General features: G+C 44.5%; 1 protein-coding gene across 1 annotated transcript in view; it reads left to right on the forward strand.

The window, feature by feature from the left end:
• GABRB3 (gamma-aminobutyric acid type A receptor subunit beta3) overlaps positions 1-22,490 on the forward strand; it is a 1,060,293-nt gene that overhangs the window by 431,193 nt on the left and 606,610 nt on the right. The window contains exon 2 of the mRNA XM_085622874.1: positions 5,168-5,215. Within this exon, the coding sequence (XP_085479000.1) occupies positions 5,168-5,215 (48 nt within the window). The remainder of the gene's footprint in view (positions 1-5,167; positions 5,216-22,490) is intronic.

A 22,490-nucleotide genomic window follows, 5' to 3' on the forward strand; every position in this document is an offset into this window, starting at 1 on the left:
TCAAGCTTATACAGTGTGCCTTTACACTTCTCAGAATATATTATGGCAGGTGCATCTTAATACACCTTAAGCAATTTCCTCACTGGGTTTGAATTTACGGTTCAGGGTAAAATGCACATTTGTTTCATCAGGTGTTAGAAGGGGATCCTGAGAACAAAGCTGCAGTCCCAGCTGATACCAAAGGCACTATACATCCAACACATTGACTAAAAGTAGTCAAAGTAGTGGTACTAGGGGTCCCAGTGGATATTAAAAAAATGGTGACAATTACTTCATGAGACTTGACCACTACATGTATCGAGAGCTCTCATGCATATTGGATTTTCAGGGGGGTGAGCATTGTTGTCCAGCTGAAGTTACACAAAGATGAAGGAGATTGTTGCTCAGAGGAATGCATCTGTCTGCTCAAGCTTAGTGCATCCTTGTAAATAACCTGTTAGACATGGAGATGGTTATTGTGCAACTAGGTAAATTCAGAGTGAATTTAAGGTGAAGGTGTAGAAAATATGTGAAGCATGTATTAGAGTGGAAAAGACAAAGTCCTGCGCACACAATCAGGATAAAACTTATTAGTAGCATCTGTCAGAGGAATGAGTGAGAATCAGAATCTGATTGATCTTGAACATAGAAGGTCAACAGCAGCAGAGTTTTGAGAATAGTAAACTTTATGTATGTCAATGTCTGACCAATACAAAGCACGCAAATATTCATATTTGCGTGCTTTGTATTGGTCAGACATTGACATACATAAAGTTTACTTTTCTCAAAACTCTGCTGCTGTTGACCTTCTATGTTCAAGATCAATCAGATTCTGATTCTCACTCATTCCTCTGACAGATGCTACTAATAAGTTTTATCCTGATTGTGTGCGCAGGACTTTGTCTTTTGTTCTCTTGAGCGGGTTTGTCCCACTTAATTGCAGGGGTTTCCTTGGGTTGGTACCCCTGACCTGACAGCACCACACCTACTCTTTCTAAGTGACTACTCACAGTGCACACGTCTGAGCGCCATCTTCCTTTATCCCCATCCAACCCTGCCACAATGTATTAGAGTGGGTTTTTCCACTAGACAGAGAACTATCCCTCCAGAGTGATAGAAACCTGAGATGGAATGAAAAGCCGAAGCTTCTCAACTGGTGGGATGAATCAAGGCAGATGAATTTCTGAATTTAAGAGGTCCTAGCGACGCAGAGAGCAGTGAAGTATCTGGGTTGTTCTAAGTTTATGAGGAGAAAAGCCTCCTTTGAGTTGAGTCTAATGGTCCAGAAGCTGGGATAAGTATAAAGTTAGAGGTATCCTGGTCTCATAAATGATTTCATCTGTAACTAGCTTACAGACTTCCTCCGTATGTTCATCAATGACTGAGAGAGCAGAGATGACTGCAAACCATTTTACTAACCCTACATGGGAAGTAAAACTAAGGGGTCATGAAAGTCCTATCCAACATGCCAAATGTGTGGCACGTCTGGTGGAATGGCATAAGCTCCCTTGATGGAGAGACATTTACGGACATTGGTAGAGGCCACTCCTCACAATGGAAAATAAGACAACCTCTTTAAACAAGTTCATCCTAGCGATTGTAGGATGTAAAATTAGCTATTTGAAGGTTGTGCTTCTAAAGACATGGCCCTGATTGGCATTTTTGCATTTGTGGTGTACCACTAGACAGGTTGTATTTGACAAGGGACCATCTTTTTTGCCATAAGGCATGGGTGATGGGGTATCTACAAGACATGGACCTCTTTCCACCCCAAACTAATGAATGTTATGTGAAGTTCCTCAAGGCAATGATAGGAATGTTGCTAACATTAAAATGCAAAGAAGATGCAGTGTAACCAACTTCTCCCAAACCTCCTATTTGTCACCAATGAGTTGCCACCAAATGAAAGGTTTTCATTCCCTTTTAACTCTTGTTTAGGCAACCCCTGAAAGCTCCCATCAGCCCTTTGAGAATAGGGAGAAAGGTACCCCCGAACACATCATGCATGTGGGGGTCTACATGGAGGTCTCAGTCCTCTGACAACCCATTTTTTGAGAAAGATGGTCCAAGATTTCGGAAATCCGTCAGCGGTTGATCATACAGTGGTATTATCAGACAACTATATATTGTCAAGACTGTAAAACCTGTTAATTCCAGAACCTTTCAAAATGAATTATCTGCTCCATTGGCTATGTTTGGGACTATTTGAGAAGTGAACTCCCTTAAACCATACAAAACCCCCAGACATGATCCTCTTCCAAATGACATAAAAAGATGAAAATGAGGAAGATGACCACTCTTCTCAAACTGTGACAAGAAGAAGATAATGAAGGGTTTGACCACCTAGGCACAGAGCAGACCGGCTTAACTTAGGAAAATGTGTAAAGTACTTAGCAGTAACAGTCAGTTAAAGAAATCAAAACAGAACACTGTAAAATTCCACAATTGATTTAGAAAAATAGAAAAAAATGAATTGAAGAAAACTTACAACAAAACAACAAAAATCCAATGAGGGGAACCAGAGATATGATTTTTTAAAGATTTAAGGCAAACAAAAAGCCATTACAAAGTAAAGCGCCAATCAGTAGGTACTGCTTGCAGTTGATTGGACCTTAGACACTATTTCAGGCCAAGCGCAGATTAGATACACCAAGCTGGTTCATACCAGTCAAAGATTTTACTTTCTGACTTTGAAATGGAAGTCAAAATTCTCCAGCAAGGTAAGGTTGCAGGCTATATCGGTCCAAGTCCTCTAGAAACCGGATAGGAATTCATTGGTTTTGACAGAAAAAGCTCAGGGTGGGAAAACTTCTAATTTCGCTATCGTTGAAGATCTTGTATTAAGTTCATACTTTTCATATCTCTGCAGAGTCAAGATTTCAATCTTCAGGCTTATAATTTTTATGGAGTTCAAAAACCTCCATTGGGGCAAAACTGAAGAGTCAGATCAAAATCAGGCACCTTTGCTGTGAGGTCATGCTGACACTCCGGAAGTCTTGGAAGTCCAAATATTTTCTAAAACCCAACTTTTCACAGTTTCCGGAGTAGCTCCATTTGGCCAAATCTAAGGCTCTCAGGACCTCAGGGATAGCACGTAGGAGCTAGGATGCACTCCTGTAGAGGGCACAAGTGGGTTGCAGTCCAGATAATGGTGGTACAAGTTGGGCATGTCAGGAAAAAGGCCTTCTGTAGTTTGTTGTGTCCCTATAGCCATACAGGAGATCAGCCAACTTACCTTTGGAGTCCATGTACTAGTCCTGGGTGTAAGTGGGAGCAGGTCCAGAACTTCAAGTGGTCTCAAACAGCAGGTCTATCCCACTTCAGTTCTTTCTCATGTTCAGAGAGTGTTTTGATGAGCTGCAGGTGATGTGCTAACTTTGTAGGTTTTACTAGCCAGTGGGTAGGGGTGACTCCTGAATACTCCATAACCAATGAGAAAAGAGTTCCCAAGGATCACTCTTCCGACTTTTGAAGCAAATCCTATTTATCTCAATGCAAACTCTTCAACAATGCACTATTCTGAGGCAAACTCAACATGACAGAGTCTTTCTGCATCTGAAGATATTCTTATGTGCTAGTCATGACTGTATTTAGGAAAATGAGGAGTCCCCTCCTCCTAAGCTCCTCTCCTACTGGGATAGTGCCAAACTGGCTACAAAGGGCCTATACAACACCTGGTCTCCCTTTCACTTAACGATGAACAGGCAGGTTTCACCCTAGTCCCTTTCAAGTTCCTGGACCCTCTCCAGCTGTCCTATTTGAGCTGATATCTGTTGCATACCTAAAACCCATTTCTTCCTAGGAGAGGGCCGAAGATATTGTTCCTGCTCTGGGAGCAGTTATCACACCTCAGTAATGGGAAGCACTGGCAGGGCCATCTCTCAGCAGGCTCATTCTAATTAGCCTACTGGAGGCTCAGGCAGGTAGAGTGTTACTTGTAAAAGTCAGTTTTCCTACATATTTACTAAAAAGCTAACCTTTGGCAAAGAACTGGATTTTCGGCAAATACAAAAATAGTGGTTTAATCTCTCTGTTTCTTATCCCACTCCAAATTTAGCGGGCTTATGGTTTTATTCTGAATGCCAGTTTTTCTTCATAGGATAGACCCAGCCCCTCACAGTGAAAATAGCTTTTGGGGGCTATTGAATGTAGGTACAGGCCAACATTAAATTCTTGCATGTACCACTTTTAAATACTAAGCGCCCTTCTTTGTGGGCTACAAGGCCTACCAAGGGTGACTTAATAATATTTGGCAGCAGTGGTCTTTTCTGTCAAAAAGGGTTATTTTGACAGTTATGTCTGCATGTTTCACAGCTGCAGCAGTCAGGCTACACAGGTAGGCCCGAAGCCTTGCTTCCTGTGCCAGCCTGATGGATAACACAACATGTGCTGTAGTTCATAGGTGACTTTTAACGTTTCCATGCCATTGGTGTATTTGGTGAACTATTCACTATGACCTTACTGGAAAGTAAAGTATGGCATTTAGGAGCTAGCCAATTTTACCATCTTCAGGGGGCCAGGGTACATACACTGGAGACTTGAACTCAGTGTCCCACTGTGCAGTGTCAAACATCAGCAGCATCAGTCGAAAAAATGGGAATGATCATGCAAAAAGATACCCTTTCTCACAGATGTGGTATGTTGTTGCTTTGTTTTCCTGTTCAATAGTGGTTTATGTGTGAGGGAGAGTAAGTTATTGGGAGAGCTCCATTGATGTGCGGATCAAGACACAAAAAAAAAAACAAAGGATGAAAATGTTGCAGTGATCAGTCAGCTAATTGTTTTGATCAGGGTTCTTCAACAAGTAGCTTGAGAGCTACTTCTAACTAAATATCTTGCTACCTGTGAGTAACTCCTCTAGGTGTAGCCCAGCTTAGTAAATGAAAAGTTTTCGTTTGGTTGACCTAGGTATGTTTCCATTATTGTGTCCATATTTTGTGTTAGTAGCTCCAGCAATTTTTATTGAACATAAGTAGCTATTATTATAGAAAAGGCTGGCAACTATTGTTTAGATAAGTATTGATGAAACTGAGTGAAAACAATCAAAGATGTTGTACTATAGAATGCATTGTTAAAAAAAAATCTGGAATCACATTATTGTTCATCAGCGACCTCTTTAATTATTCTGACCAGCAATATAATATAGTTAATGTTTATCACTAATCAAACTCACATTTTTTTATTTCAGGAATGCCATTGAAGAGAATAAAAGGCTGTATGCTCTGTACGACACAAGGTAAGCCTATTCCAAAGCAGTGCACTTTTGAAGTGTTCTTTCAAAAGCAACCCTCGTTTTGCCTCAGGACTCTTAATTCAAATACCATTGTTTGTGCTTCAGCTGATGACAAGAGAAAATATGGATATTAAAATACGTCGTGGCTATTAAAGTTCCTCTGGTGCTTGCTTTCTCTCCCTCATGATGTGCTGGAAACCCTTCTGTATATCAAGTCAGACAAGATGGCGCTTTTAATGGTTTAGGTATCATCTTGGTGATTAACCATCAACTATTTTGAACTCTAATTTCAAAAGGACACTGCTATCCCTGACAAGATTTGAAAAGATAATATTTAATTGCAAGGAGAGAATTGGAGGGTGTGCTGCAGAAGCTGGTTATAATATAGCCTTAGAGCCCTCCGTAGCGGGCTCTACCAGCCATTAAAGGCCCACTCCAGGGTTTAATGCCTTCTAACAAGGGAGCAGGGCATTAATAGCTGGTAGAGCCCGTTACGGAGGGCTCTAAGGCTATTAGTACATTCCGCCCCTAGAGGGCAGAATGTTCGAATTTGTAAAAACAAAGGCCTCTCAGAGCCCAATGGGTTTTAAATCCCCTGGGGCTCTGAGAGGCCTTTGTTCACAGCAACAGATGTGAAATGAAAAAAACATTTTAATGTTTCTCTCCGGGCTTCTACTAGCCATTAGAAGCCCAGAGCACTCTATTGTCTTCAATGGAGCGCTCAACATTCCAATGCTCTAATACCATAGAGGGTACTTTTAATGCTAGAAAGTAAGGATTGAGGGTGCTCAAATGGCCATCAGGTGATTCATGAATAATATTTCATCCCGTCTGCCTGCCCAATCAACAACAGGAGCGCACACACTAGGTGAAGCTGAAATGTACAGAGAAGCAGCATGGATACTATCAAACAGGTGTCTATATTTTAAGATCTTGTTTTAACGAGCAGTTGAAGGAAAGTTAAAACAAGAAAACAGGAAACTGGCCGCTAACTCGAAAGTGAAAATGTTGAATAAATATAAAATATTTTCCAATTAATATTTAGTAATGCTCAGAATATGCAGGACTATCTGGACAAGCTTACTAGAACTGCTAAACTTTGAGAGTGTACAATATGACAAATCCCATTATTACTAGGGTAGGAATAGAATGTAGAGGCCATTGGCGTAGAAGACATTAAGGACTAAAATGCAGGTAATAGATAGAGATTGGTGCCCTTTGCCCCACCAGCAACTTTACCTTCCTGTGTCCATACCCACTGATTACCTGAAACTCCCCCTCTATAAGCGCTTCGGACTTATAAAGTGTACACTTTACCACGGAGCAATGGAGCACTTTACAGAAAGGGGTGCATAATGACAGTGAGAGCTGACAAAAAAGGAGCATTGGATGTAGTCTGAGGAAAGGATAAAGGAGGGTGAGGGCTGGCAATGGTGGGGCACAGCAGAAGGGTTAGTGATCTGGGAGGGAGTGCCTTCTGTCATAATTAGCTGTTGGGCAGGTGGCATCAATTACCCTCCAATAAAGATTTGTGCCTTCCCTGTCTTTTGTCTGAGTCAATCAATCAATCAAATCAATCTTTGTTCGAATTTGTAAGCAAACCCATAAAAGATGAAACATATAACAATCACAAAAAAAGTGCAATAAATGTAATAATTAAAATTCTAAAACACTGATAATAAATATTTATGTACATATCTCAGAACCATTTCAATTCAATTTTCTTCAAAGTATAGACTATCTAAATGAGCCAAGTGTTTACGTCTGCGTTGGGCTGTCTCATATATAGAATAGCACGACATATATGGATGAAAAACAATTTTTTGAGGAGATAAGGACATCCTGGTGATAAATAAACCCCTGAGTCATGAAAAAATGCGGTCCATTTTGCAATGGCTCCACCTCCTGTCAGATGTTGCCAGTGAAATGGCTCTTTAGGAGGTAACGTTTCCCAGTCCACCATAAACTAATCTAAACTAATCAGCATACATCCATTTTACTGCCTAGCAGGGTTTTCTTGTTATCGAAGGTAGATAGGGTTGGCATGAATTTACTAGTCCATATTGATGTGTGTGTCCCTAAATGATCTTGAAAGTCTGCAGAATTGGTAGTAGAGGGTTCCTTTTAAATAATTTCTTAGCTCTTGCTCAAGCTTCGCTTTCTGTAAAACGGGCAAAGCATACAAGCTACTCAGCACAACATGTTCTGTACAATTTAACGAGTATTCCAAGAACCTTTATTCTTGAAGGTAAGGAACAGGCAGTGCTTTAAGTGGGATTAAAAAACTGGGGGGTCTCTCAAACGGGCGTGGCTAATGTTATTACAGGCGTGGCTTAAACACGTAAACTAAAAATCTGTGCTTAGCACAGTGTGCTGCCCGACTTGTATGTTGCTGTTTCTGTCATTGCATCCAGATATCTAATACAGCAAGTAACATCATACCTACAAGAAGTCAGGACTATTGGCTTTGTCAATGGTTGTTAGTTGCATAAGATAAATAAGCAGCAACTATGGGTTGCATATAATATTGAAAAAGCTTCCACTTAAAAGTCCTGGTGACACACAACAATGCTACTGCTCCTGAGTTTCAAAAAGAGAAGGGAAATCCAAAGAGAAAAGTACTCTCTTTAAAAGATTTCCCTTCCCCTACAAAAAATACCTGGCATGACGTCATGCCGGAACTTCTCCACTAATGAGAAGTGAGCACTGAGAGCAGCGCACATCGAGGTGCCTGCTGTCCCTGCAGTCCGGAAAAAACGGATCGCACAAAACAGAGCCCGATAGAGACCCGTTTCGAGGCCCCCTTTAAAAAACTGCTGGTGCTCAGACCCGGTGAGACCCGGCCCACTGGGTACAGGGTGAGGTGAGGATTTGAGCATGGTATGACATAAGTAACAAAATTATGCATAGAATGTCGGATATTCTCAAACTACTCACTCACTGTATCTTGACATGATGGCCATTTCATGATGGGTTGGATGGGTTGGAGCAATCAGCACTGGGAATAAGGAGAACTTGGTTATTTCTAATGTTTTCTGTGGAGGAGAAAGATCTTTAGTAAGAATACAACTTTGCATAGTTGTTTGCTTGCTTTCTTTTGAAAGTGAATTTAAGAGGCAGGGGGACGACGGAATGAGCAACACACCATTATCTTATTTTTTTATTGCTGATAAAAATAGAAGTGATTATGATAGCCTGTTTGCAATAGACCATTTTCCAGAAAATGTTCATTACTCTGTTGAAATTGATACTCCGGTCATAAATCTTGAAACAGTGGTGGACTCGGAACTAAAGGCAGTTTGGAAAATGTGTTCATACCGAGTGTACTGAGTGAGTCTGCCCACCTCAAGGAAGATTTCAGGGCGCACATTTCATGTGTGCACAAGAAAACTGTGGGGCAGATTTACAAGCCCCCTGCGCCTACAGTGCGTCACTTTTCGTGCCGTACTGGTGGCGCAGCGGGCTCCTCCATATTTACAAGTAGAGGAAAAGCCACCCTGCGTGACTTTTCCTCTCCTTGTAAACACGACCCCTTCACACGCAGCACTGTGCGTTGAAGGGGCTTTCCATGGGTGTTGCTGTGGATGTTCCCACGCAACACCCATGGAAACAGAGACACATCTCCAGATTTACGAGAAATCGTAAATCTGGAGATGCGTGTGAATGCTATGCCAGCCTAGAGGTGGAGTAGCGAGGCGCAACGAGGAGAAATGTTTTCATTTCTCCTTGTTTTTCCTCTTTCAATGCGTGCTGCATTCTACAGCACGCATTGAAAGAAGAAAAAGCCTCTTGTGAATGTTTTTGTGCAGGAAGGTGTCCCTTCCTACACAAAAACAATCTCCCCACGACGCAGGCATCCTTGCACCATGGTGCAAGGGTGCCTGCGCCGGCAAATGGGTGTAGTTTGTGCGCCAGCGCAGGGGAAGCACAGAGATGCAACATATCCTTGTAAATATGTCGCTTCTCTGTGCTTTCTAAACTAACGCAGCACGGCGCAGCAAAATGACTTGCTGCACCGTGCTGCGTTACTTTGTTGTAAACCTGCCCCTTCGTATTTTATCTCAGCTCTTGGCCAGACTAGTCAGATGATAATCCCTTGGTCAGTTCATCCCTAGAAGCAGTAGCCAGTCCTAAACCTCCAGTGCTGTTCTGAGAGAATGGGAAACTAAGTCAGCGTGTAGAAATTTGAAGTTGAGTTGAAGAGTTGAGAGTTGGGAGAGTTTATCTCTCTCGTTTTATCAGAAGACACGTATTTATTTTGTGCCATGCTCAGACTTTACAATTCGGAAACAGAAAGGGTAAAAAAAGAAAGTCATTTAAAAAAAAAAGAAAATCTTTGGAAGGTTCCTCACTTCAAACACAACTACCGTAGAACCTGTACATACAATTAATTGTCACGGCAGAAGGTTTTAGATTTCGGAAACACTGATCGAATTATTAACAGACCAAACAAAAAACATCAGCAACAAAAATCTATCAAGGGGCTTATGTTTTTCCATAATCTTGAGGTTTTTAAACCACATTATTGATTTTGTATTAGAAAAACATGAAAGAGAAATAAACAGGTAGTTCAAGGCAGTGTGCATCTGTCGTGGGATTACAAAGTGGTACTTCATTTACAGTGTGGGTGAGAGAGAACAGCTAGCTCACACAAATAAAAAGAAACCATAGAGCTTTGTAATTTTCCCAGGTGTCAGCTTGCCTCCCATCAGTCTGGTACAGAATTATAAAATTTATATAATGCTGGCTAGTAAGGTCAGATGATCAACTCAGGTGTTGGAAACAGAAAGTGATGGCTGGGCGCATGCCTCAAGATATATTCAAGAGCTTTAGGCTGCACTCAAAGGAAGCAGAAACTTCAAGATCATAGCAATGTAAATAAATACATGGGCCAAAAAATGTCTAAAATGGAAAGGAGATAGATTCTGCAAATGCTGGGACGGATATCTTTTCATCCTCAAGATTGGCTCATAGTATTAATTACAAAGCAGAGTGGCATCCACTGGAATCCCTCTGGTTTGCATTGGCACAAGATGGAGGGTGAGGATAGCTTCCCTACACATTGAAAGTGTATTCCATGCATTCCAGTGGTTGGAGGATGGAGATGAAGACCCTGGTGTGAGGAGGGTAGTGACACTACTTGCATTCTTTTACAAATTCAATGTTGACTTTGTTAGCAAGGGGCTGCTGATTAGACTTCCTGAATCACGCCCTTTGGTAGATGATAGAGTGAGGGGTGGGGGTGTAGTTTCTGTGTGCAGATTGGAGGGGGTTCCTTTAGGTGAGGCACAACCTTTTGTCTTTTTTGATTACACTTTCAGTGTAGAAACCTCAACGGCTTTGTGGGCCAGATGTACGACCCTATTTTGCATGCTCAAACCCGTTTGCGCATGCAAAATGTCACATGCCATGTATAATTAATAAATAACGAGTCTCAAATTATTTGCGACTTGGTATTTAGGGATTGCGAGTCGCTATTAGGAAGGGGTGTTTCCTTCCTAATAGCGACCCCAGAGTCATGTATGAATGTTTTGCGACCGCAATGACGGTCGCAAAACACTCACAAATGACTTCCCTCTTCAAGAGGGTGGTAATGAACTCGCAAAAGGCAAGAGGTCCCCGGGAGACCCCTTCCCCTTTGCAAATGCAGGGGAAAATATTTTTTTAGGGGCAGGCAGTGGGCCCAGGGACCACTGCCTGCCCTTAAAAAATTAAACGAAAACGTTTCATTTTCTTCTTTAATGAATCCCGTTTTCCTTTAAGGAAAAAGGGCTGCATTTAGAAAAAAAACTGCTTTATTGAAAAGCAGTCCCATACATGGTGGTTCGCTGAGCCTAAATATCAAGGCCTGGGGTAACCCAAACCTGCGCGATGCACAGCCTTAGTCCCTAACGTTTCAAGTTTCATTACATTTTATACATTTCTTTTTATATGAAAGAAAAAGTAACTCAAATGAAGTTCAAAAGCTTATATTGTTCTAGTAAGACAATTTCAAATAGCAACAAAATGAATCTCTATGAATAAACTGAAAGTAAACACTTTCCCTGGGAGGGCCAGCCTTTCCCAATGGGGTCTCAAATTGCAAGTGACTCATTAATATTCTTGAGCCTCACATTTTGCACCCCATTGGGAATCACAATCAGTGTCTCTGACACTGTAGTACATTGTAAATTGTGCCTCACAATTTGCGCCTCGCAATCGAGTGCAAATTGCAAGGCGCAATTTACAAGGGTCATACATCTGGCCCTGTGCCTCTGTTGTGAGTGCTCCAGGCTAGAGACTACTTGCTTTGAGGTTCATCACTACACACAGGCTGTGTCTGGAGAGAAGACCTGAAAGGACATTTGGAAGTAGGTCAACCTCAAAATGATTCTGAAGCATCTGATAGTGGGTGTGAGGTACCAGCAAAATTTAACTAAATCGTTACAGCTGGCTTTTGCTCCCTATGTTGTTGCCATGAAAGCACAATTTGTTGCTTAGTGTTTCATTATTTCTTTTGTAATTGGCAAGGTTAAAAATACTTCAGACATCTTACATATTTCCTCCGGGCATATGAAAAAATAATTTAGCCGGCAATATATATATTTTTTAATATGCTCATGGTACCCTCATTCTCCGCTACCTAAATGCCCAGCTCCTACTTCAGCACCATGGCTGTGCACAGGTAACCACTGCGGCCCACAGGATAATTAGAATGGACTTTTTTTCTGAGGGGTGAGAAAAAAAAGAGAAGCTACTGATAAAGGTGTGTGAAGTGAGACAACATATGCACTATTAATTTCATATCACCAGTGTGAGAAATTGGGTTGTTGGTTGAGAGGGGAGTGAACCCTTCTCAAGCAACAGTCAAAATCCATGTCAGGGTCAACCAGAAAAAGTCACTAAAGCAGAGCTTAACTTAGAGACAATGTGTAAAGTATTTATGCAGCACTTAAACAGTACTAAAGTGAAAACACAACATAAGAAAAACCCCATACTAATTAAAAAAAGTGGGGTAAATTTTAAAAAAAAGTGACAACTAAATGACAAAATTTCAATCAGTAGAACCAGATTTATGAATTTTTAAAGGCCTAAATATTGCCTTAAAGATCAAAGCACCAACCGCCTACATCTACTCATGCGAGACGGGGGCAAATTTAGGATGTTATGAGTGACCGCGATAGAGCACAGTTCAGATACACATGGCCTCCACTTTCCTTTGGACTTAGAATCATTTTAAAAAAAAAAAAAGTCTCAGAAGGTAAAGTTCAGTGGGGCACGTGAGCCAGCGGTGTCTGAGGAGGAGACGTCATTGACGGGGAGCTGCTAGAGAAAGCTGCAGTGAAGATTTCTACGTTCAGATTCAGTCTCTTTTATAGAAGTCAAAAATTTCCAGCAAGGCGCAGCTACAATCCGTAGTCAATGAGGGCTCCATCATGCTGGATACCCCATCTGTGAGAAGCCACTGACCAGGATTTTCTGCGCAAGAAAACATAGCGGGAGCTGCCATGAAGTCAGGCTAATTGTCAATGTACCTTGGGCTGAACGACAAGCAGGAAAGTTCCGGTCTCCTCTCATTCACAGAGCACTTTTTGACAGAACATTTTCTGAGTCCCAAGTTTTCAATTCAGGCTATCTGGGCGCTTTAGTTCCACTTCCATTGGCCCAGGAATGGAAGGGCACTACTAGGATGTTACGGACGCAGTCAGGCTGGGTCTAGCTGCTGGTTCCAGATGGTTGGAGCCTCTTCTGTCCCTGAGGCTCTGATCAGGAGACCAATCAACAAGCCCTTGGAGTCACTCTGGAAGTCTTGGGTGCAAGCAGGAAAGCAGATCTCAGGCAGTAGAGCAGTCCTCTGATGGCACAGGGTAGGTTTTAAGCAGCAGGGCAGTTGTCAGTACACAGCAGGCCACAAGCTGCAGGGATGTCCTCTGGGAGTCCTTCTGCAGGTCCAGAAGAAAACAGAAGAGTAAGTCTGAGAGTTTTAATCCTGGTGCATGCTTTGTAGTGGAAGACACTTCTGGATGTTTTCCCTTAACAGAAGTGTCTGGAATTTCCTGCCTCTCTGCCCTGGTCCGAGGCTGTCTGCAGTCACAATAACATAGTGTGAAGTTCTTTGTGCATGAGCTGAGGCATTGTCTTTGAAGTGCAAGTTGGGCTGTGCACATCTCTAGCCCCCATCCTGCTTGAATGGCCCATCCTGCCAACATCCAGTCCCTCTATTGTGTGACTATCTGGGAGGAATACACAAAGGCCAACTGCCAATTACATCTAGTCATTGGCCCAGGAAAGAGGCTGCATGCACCAAATGGTTATGACAAGCAAATGCCAACTTTCTAAAAGTGTCATTTTCAGAACTGTGACATAAAATCTGACCTTACAATTAAAGGCCATTTTAAATTACAATTCCCTAGACACCAACCATGATATTACCACCTGCTCCCAGACAAAAGTATTACTTATGAAAAGTAAATGGCTATCCCAAAGAGATCACATGGAAGAGGCAGGCCTCCCAGTAGTGAAAAACAAATTTGTAAGTTTTTCACATCCAGGACATGTAAAACCTTTTCATACAATGCACCCTACCCTATGGGCAGTTTAGAGCCTAACTTAGGGGTGACTTACATGCAATAAAACGGGAGTTTTAGGCTTCTCAAGGGGTTTATAATTTCTTTGCCATCTTGAATTTCAAGTTTAACACTGCATACAGGTTGTAATAGCAGACATGAGACACATTTTAGGGCTACTTAAGTGGGTGGCACAATACGTGTTGCAGGCCCACTAGTAGCATTTAACTTACCTGTCCTGGTTATATGGTACACTACTAGGGTCTTAGTAGTAAATTAAATTTGCCAATCAGTTGTAAGAAGACTTCACCATGTTTTGTGGCGCGAGCACAAGCACTTTAGTACTGGTTAGCAGTGATAAAGACCACAGGAGGGGAGAAGACAAAATGTTTGGGGGAAGACCACCCTAAGGCTGACATGTCTAACAACCAGCACAACACTCTATAGCCATTACAGCTAACATACATGCCAGGCAGATGTGATGCCAAGGTACCAAAGGGCATAGTCTCCCTTTACAAAAGGTGGCATAAAGCAAATATTCATTTTCATAAGTGGCACATATTTATTATGAATCACTGTTTCTTGTAACTCTTAAACACATATCTATGCAAGCACTGATCTACCTTAACAATACTTATGATATGAACAGCAAATGATAAAAGGCTAAGGTGCCGCTCCTTTCCGGGTTACACACTTCTTTGCAGCAGGCACACTAACTCACCATCTTATCAGTAGTAAAAATTCATCGCTTCTCACCTTGAAAGTATATATTTACAAACACTCACACAATCAATCAATCAATCAGGGGTTTGTAAAGCAGCGCTACTCACCCTAAAGGGTCTCAAGGTGCTGGGGGGGGATGCACGCAGCTCTTGGATGATCACTGTGATACTCCGAAGAGCCAAGTCTTGAGGTCTTTCAAGAACTTGGAGAGTGTAGGTGTCTGTCGGAGATGGAGAGGGAGGGTGTTCCATGCCTTGGCTGCTAGGAGTGGGAAGGAGCGTCCTCCTGTTCTGGACTTCTTGATTTGTGGTACAGTCGCAAGAGAGAGATGTGCTGAGTGACGGGATCTTTGGGGTGCGTGGAACGAGAGACGGTGGTATATATAGGCGGGTCCGGTGTTGTGGAGGGCCTTGTGGGGGTGGGTGAGAAGCTTGAAGGTGATTCTCTTCTCGACGGGGAGCCAGTGTAATGACCGCCGTAGGTGTTGGCTGATTTTGCAGTGGTGTGGTAGGTTGAGGACTAGACTGGCGGCGGCGTTCTGGATGTACTGGAGTTTGCGGGTTAGGTTCTTGTTGATCTCGAGAGTGCGTTGCCGTAGTCTAGTCTGCTGCTGATGAGGGTGTGGGTGATGGTTTTCCTGTGTTCTAGGGGAATCCAGTTGAAAGTCTTTCGGAGTAGGCAGAGGGTTTGGTAGCAGGAAGAGGTGAAAGTATTAATCTGGCGGTCCATTTTGAGTTTGCAGAGTTCAGGATGATTCTGAGGTTGCGTGCATGGTCTGTGGGGGAGGGAGGGTTCCTGAAGGTGGGGGGGGGGCAACAGGTGTCGTTCCAGGCGCCGGGGCGTGGGCCCATGATGAGCAATTCTGTTTTGTCCAAGTTGAGTTGTAGGCAGCTGTTCTTCATCTACCTGGTGACTGCTTCCATTTCTCCTTGGAAGTTGTGTTTGTAAGTGCTGGGTTCGTTGGATAGGGAGAGTATGAGTTGGGATGAGTTGTCTGCGTATGATACGCTGTTGAGTCCATGTGATCAGACGCGGGAGGTCAGTGTGGGTTCCAAGCAGAAACTTGGGAGTCTGACCCTCTGCATTCTGCCAGAGAGGAATGAGTGGATCCAGTCGAGGTCTTCCTGCGTCCGGGAGTCTGCTGGCTAGGGTGCGGTGTGAGACTGTGTCAAAGGCAGCAGAGAGGTCCAGGAGGATGAGGGCCACAGTCTCTCCTCTGTCGAGGAGGGAGCAGATGTCATCTGTTGCAGCAAGGAGGGCGGTCTCGATGCTGTGATTCTTCCTGAAGCCTGATTGGGAGGGATCGAGGATGTTGTTTTCTTCTATGAAGGAGGCCATTTGACTGCTTTTTCCATGACTTTCGCCGGATGAGGGAGGAAGGAAATCGGTCTGAAGTTCTTGAGGTTGGTGGGGTCTGCCGAGGGTTTTTTCAGGAGAGTGTTGACCTCTGCATCTTTCCGGTCGTCAGGGAGGGACGTGGTCTCGAAGGAGCGGTTGATGATTTGTTGAAGCTCACGGAGATAATGTCTGCAGCTCTGTGGTAGATGTGGCGGTGGCAGGGGTCCGTGGGGGACCCAGAGTAGGTATTCTTTATACTATTTAGGGTGTCTTCGATGCTGTGGGCGGTCCAGCTGTCCAGTGTCGGCTGCGCTGTGTTGGGAGCGGTGGGTGTGGGTTCCTCATGAGGGTTGTTGTCGTCAAAGTTGTCATAAATGGTCTTTATTTTGTGATGGAAGAAGGCGCTAAGTCTGTCGCAGAGGTCCTGGAAGGGTGGGATGTCAGTGGTCTTACTGTTGGGTTGGGCGAACTCTTTGATGATGCCAAAGAGTTCCTTGTTGTTGAGTGCATGGGTGGAGATTCTGTCCTAAAGAGCTTTCTTCCTCGAGTATCTCATGACTTTGTGGTGGGCGGTGATGGCTACTCTGAAGTTGTCAAGGTCTGCAGTGGTTTTGGAGTTCCTCCATAGCTTTTCGAGGCATCTGCAGGTTAGTCTAGATTGTCGGAGTTCAGTGGAGAACCAGCTGTTTTTTTTGCCATGTGGGTTGGACTTTTTCTTGAGGGGGGCCATGGTGTTGGCGCAGCTGGTGATCCAGTTGTGTAGGGTACAGGCAGCTGTGGTAGGGTCGTTGTCTGTGGTGGTGGGAGCAGAGCTGCTGAGGAAGGTGGTGAGCTGGTCATTAGAGATCTTGTTCTCGTTCCTGGGCTGGAGCTGCTGTGGGCGTTTGTGGGAGATGTTTGTTTTGAAGGTGAAGTGGATGCAGCGGTGGTCCTTCCATGGGAGTTCAGAGGTGTGGCTGAAGGGGATGGATTTTCCTGCTTTGAAGATGGGGTTGAGGGTGTGTCCTGCTGAGTGCGTTGGTTCTGGTACAATCTGTTTGAGTCAGATGTTTTGGAGGTTGTCAAGGAGGGAGATGGAGTTGGGGTCTTAGTGGAGGTCGAGGTGGAAGTTGAGGTCTTCCATCAAGGTGTAGTTGGTGGAGGTGATGGCTAGTGGGGAGATGATGTCTGTGATAGAGTCCAAGAAGGCTGCGTGGGATCTGGGGGACTGTAGATTAGGGTGCCTCAGAGGATGTTGGAAGGGTTGGTCTGTATCTTGAAGTGGAGGTGTTCCATCAGGTCTGTGGGCCCGTCGGTGTAGGTGCTCAGACGGAGGTTGGCCTTGTGAGCGAATGGCGATGCCTCCCCGGGGGCAGTTGGGATGGTCCTTCCGGGTGATCTTGTAGCCTTCGGGGATGACGACCGCGATGTCATGTCCCAAGGTGGCATTCGTCCAGGTTTCGGTAAGGATGTTGGTGTCAGATGTGGTGCTGTCGAGGAGGTCCCAGCTTTCCATGGCATGTCTGTGGAGGGAGTGGACATTGAGGAGGATGCATTTCAGGGTTTGGGGTGCAGTGGAGTAGTTGCTGGAGGGTGGAGGTGGGTCCTGGGTCTTGGCGAAGGAGAAGGTGTGGCGGTAGTGTCGGCAAGTGAAAGGCCCGTGGGTGTCGAGAGGGGAAGAGAGCTTGCAGCTTTCGTTCTTGCCGACATTGATTGCATGGAGAGCAGAGGAGCTGTAGCGCTGGCGGGTCAGAGGACCTGGGTTCCTGGCACTGGTCGTGGGCGGATCGCTGACAGGCGCAGACGAGCTTGCCTTTGGCGCGCCAGCGGGGAGGCCACACAGCAGCCACCATTAAGTAGGGGTTGGTGGGGTGGGACAGCTGGAAGGCAGGAGCAGGAGTGGGAGAGCCACGGGGGCAGCAGCGGTGGGAAAAAGCCGATGGGGGCAGGAAGCAGGAGAGAAAGGAAGTCGAAAGAAAGAATGAAAAAAGGAATAAAGACTAACTAAAGAAATAAAGAGATACAGTAAAAAGGATAAGTAAAATTAAGGAGGAATAATGCAGTCAATAGGAGAAGAAGACAGGCAAAAGAGGAGCTGAGAGAAACCGGCTGGAGCACAGGAGTCTCAGGGTCTCAAACCACGGTCTTCGTTGCTGAGAGGCAGAGGCACTGCCTGGGTGAGTTGTGACGGGGCTGTGCACCAAGAGAGCAAAAACCCAAGGGGACAACATGATACACTTCAGCAGAAGACAGAGAAAGGCAAACTCCAAACCTCTGTCAGCGTTAAGCATTGATGCAGAGCGTTTCCATACTGGAAGCGAAATGGCCTTCATCCTGAAAGATTGATCTCAGCTTTGCATAAATCAGAGCTACAATGGTGCTTTAGATGTGAAAATGGCTATGCTGAATTCGGTATAAAGCACCCTGCGTCCAGCTGCCTATCTAGTACAAGCATTAGCTAACGGGACACTTTAGGGTGTACACTTCACTTTAAAAAAGGGAACAGTCTCTACCTAAAGGTCATCGATAGACAAATCCCTTCTAACTCCAGGTCATAACTCCACCTGATCCAAAGTGTCCATTGAAATTCTGCTCATCCCAGCATAATAAGCACAAGCTAGGGGTACTTTGCTCATCTTATGGAAAAGGATACGTTGATGTCCTCCGCCCAACCAAGAGACAACCCCTCTTAAAAGGACATCAGGAGATCAAATTCTTTGTTTGCGTATTTATTCTGTAACATGGCTTCAAAAAAAGGCTTACCCTATACACATCACATATCAATCCTATTTACATGACCGTAACATAATTTTCACCTTTTTACATCATATGCTAAACATCGAGTCACCTACAACCCAATACCTCCTGTGACATCTGTGAGGTCTCTAATCTCAACAGGGACTATTGCTCTTAAGCGAGATTCATGCTGTCTAAAAACTCATGCATGAGGCCTTCTCACCCCAGAGCATCCCTGTGTGTAGCACCTCCCACACCTGTCGGAGAGTTAGTCTGGGCAACAGGACAATGCCTTGGTACCCCGAAGCAGAGCACATCCTCCAACCCTCAAAGGGCTAATGTCCCTACGGGGCAATGCACATGCGTGACTGTTGGGTAAATGGCTGCGTAAAGTAACTGACCCAATGCCCTACTAAATTGCAGATTTTTTCATCAATGCTGCAAGCAGCCCCTTTGATGTACCCAAGACACTGGTGTCCTGTGTCTAGAATTCCTGTGAGATGCCAAGAGTACCAGATGTGTCCCCACCAACCATGGACTCAGCCAGCCCCAGTAGGACAATAGGAACAAAATATAACATAACTGCTCCTGGAATAAAAAGAGAAAAATAAGCATCAACACCTTGCAGACCGAATTATGTCCTCCACAAACTATACCTGACACCACAGAACCAACATTTGGTTTCTCTTGGTCAACACCACTACCTAAAGGGATGGGTGGATTAAATGAGCACATCATTGCTATACGGCCATTCATTGAACTAGTTAAGATTGTGTTTTTATGACATGTTTATGATTACTCTCGAATGAGCCATGATTGTTCTGGGTTTCCAGTGACTATCAGTGCCTTGAACATCTGTAAGAAAGCTAAAGTTCCCTTCGCAAAATGATGGTGATTATTATTGTTCGCATGGCAACACCTTTGTCAGGATAGAATCAACAGTGGCAGCCTGACTGCGACTTCAGCATGGCAACATGGGTGAAGCCTTTTATGTAAAGGACATCACTTCTTTGCCTAATCAGAGGAGCATTTCACTGACACTGTCGAGGACACCCCATGCCGGATTTCTAGTCCAGCTGAATCCTTTTTACCTCCTGAGAAGGATGGTGCCCAGCTCTACACCAAGATGGGTTCCCAGATTAAATATACCCACAGGTAACTGGGAAGTTAGATCACCCAATAAGGATTCTTGCAGATTCACCCACCCTAGGCACACTAGGATAGGGAGCGCTAGGTAGGAGCACAAATAGAACTGTACTAATATGCAAGCATATATTCTATATAACAGCAAAATGGTTGAATTGTTCATTTTGTTTCCTATTTTCATGATGCTGATTACACTGTTCTGTTTCCTTTTATTGATTATTGTTGCACACATATTATACACAAGAATCTTATAGCTTCAATAAATATTGAAATATCAATATAAGTATTTCTTGTATGTCCCTTTGAGCATGCATGAGCAGCCAAACGGAAGGGTTCTAGATATGTTTCCACAATTTTCTTGGGCAATCAGGGTTCTCATGTTCTGAGGTTGCACAAACCACCAGTTATCTTGCTAGTTTAGGAGTACAGATGGTGCTCTGGACTCAGGCCAGCATATACTGATGGTGTGCATAGAATCAGTCTTGCACAATTTTGACTTTTATGTTGCCCAACAAACGCACAGTTTAACTGAGAAACCATGAACCGTACGACAGAGTGCTAGCAATTTTTGCCACGCTTGGACTCTTTTCTCACTGAGGTTTCTCTAAATAAATCAAATATCTCAACATAGGTCCCTTTTCAAATCTTTTCCTTTACCTTAGCTGACACATGACCACCTAGTGGATCCCAGTCAGATTGTACAGAATTATACCCCATACTAGGCAATTGTAAAACAGTACTTGCTGAGAAAGCCTCCTTACTTGTGGTTGGTTGTACTGACTCCATCCCCCCAACCAACTTGGTTGGCCCTGGCCCCCACGCTAGGTACGTTTGGCTGCATACCCTGCGTTGGCAATGGCAGAAGCACTGGTGCCATGGTTGTGGTGCTATTCTGGCTAACTACCTCAATGGGTCACTCCTGTGCCTCCCCCGACTCCATATTGTGTAACTAGTCCTATTGGCAATTCCAGATTGTCCCCTACTAGTACCCTTGCAGCTACCACCCATGAGGGCTGCAGGCAACCCCCAGTCTTAAATAACCAAAACAGGACTCTTGTTAGGTTGACTACTAGGTCAGGCAGCAGCCTTGATACAGGCCCTAGCTGCTGCCCCTCTATGCTAGTCCCTGGCCCAGGTGTGGTGCCAGCCCCACCCACTGCCATGCAATTGTTTCCACTCTGAACAAGGCTGTTACTAACCATATACCTACACACAAGCATTTGTATAGGCTGGTCTACTGCCCTGCCTGGCCACTTTTGGAGACACTTGGACCCTCTGCACGCCCTGTAGGGGTGGGAGGAACTCCCTCCACTGCTTGCCCTTGTGCTCACCCTCTCCAAGCATTCTTTGAGACTGGGGGAAATGCCGATATTGGGGGAACCCCTGTCTCCTTGTTCGCTTCCGAACCCCTCCCGAGGCAGGAGCTTTGGGCTTCTCTCACACCTGGAGCAATGGATGCAGCAACACTAACAACTTATCCATAGAGTCAAACCTTCACATCACTCACTTCATATCTTCGTCCCTGTTAGGGTGACTAGCTGCCCTCTTGTTGGGGTTTGGAGGCATGGTTTACACCTAATATCCCAGTGAGCAACACCCTAGTAATGGACCAGGATTACACTGGCATAACACAGGCCCCCGCTGTCCCCGCGGCGCGGGGGGACCCCCAAGCTGCAGGGGGCCCCCTCAGCACAGTACTCTGGCCTTAGAGCTCCAAATTAAATACGGAGTGTGGCACCTTTGTGTGCCTTGAAGGAGCTCCCCCTCAACTTTTGTTACGCCAGTGCAGGATTAAACAACAATTTCACAATAGTAAAACACACCACCACTATATGAAAACAACAGCAGCCCAATCATTTTCTTACCTTCTCTTGTTCCAATGTTAGGCTAGAGGTGAGCCGGTGTCTCTGAGCTCTGAGTAGAGGCACGGGGAAGCAGAGAGACCAAAAACAACATCCACTAAGCCAAGGTTCCCCAACAAGAGAGGAACCACTCACACACAACTCCAGCCTCCTTGTGAAATTGCCAAATTGCAACCCTTGCTTTGTTTCTACAAAATACTGATATCAGGAATTTCCCAGCAGCCTCTGGTGTTAAGCGTAGTGTTACAAGGTTTGGGCTGGAATTACGCAGACTTAAAGGAGACTGGCGAGTGCACCGGCCAAGCTCAGCAACATGGGCAGAAAATGAGTGCCATCTTCTGCCTGCCTCCCCACTCACAACGGGAGCACCAGTAACTGACTGCCTCACGCACCCAAGCACAACAAGCCAAGGAAAGGCGAGCAATCCTGCCTGCAGTGGCTCCTGGTTTTGGCTGAACAATTTCAATGGGCAACAGCAAGCAGCAATGTTCTTGCAGCAAGGAGCACAGGCACAAATAGGTCATGCCCTACCTTGTTGATCCTTTTGTTATTGTTTCCCCCTTTTGCTACAAACATCACGTCCATCTGCTATCGCAAAATCACCCCCTTGCAACAATGGGGAACAGGGATTGCCAAGGAGGCGGTCCATGCCTAGGTGGAGGCATAGTTTGCTCTCCAACCATCTTGGAAATCGGCCGGTCCAGCTGTGCCCTCAATACATGGGGGCTCTTCCCATTTATGGAACAATCAACTTCTGGCACCCTCTAAAATCCATGTAGAATTCACTTCAGTACATATACAATTCTAAAACAACTATTAGTCAGATCGACGGAGAAGATCCTCCAGGCATATAATCTAGGCTTTTTTTACAGCAAACTCTGTGTTTTTGGCTTTAATAATGGGATCTATTTAAAATGATGACATTCTCCAGCTGACCTACACAAAAAC

This window comes from Triturus cristatus, chromosome 8 (assembly GCF_964204655.1).
Source record: "Triturus cristatus chromosome 8, aTriCri1.1, whole genome shotgun sequence".
Lineage (NCBI taxonomy): Eukaryota > Metazoa > Chordata > Amphibia > Caudata > Salamandridae > Triturus > Triturus cristatus.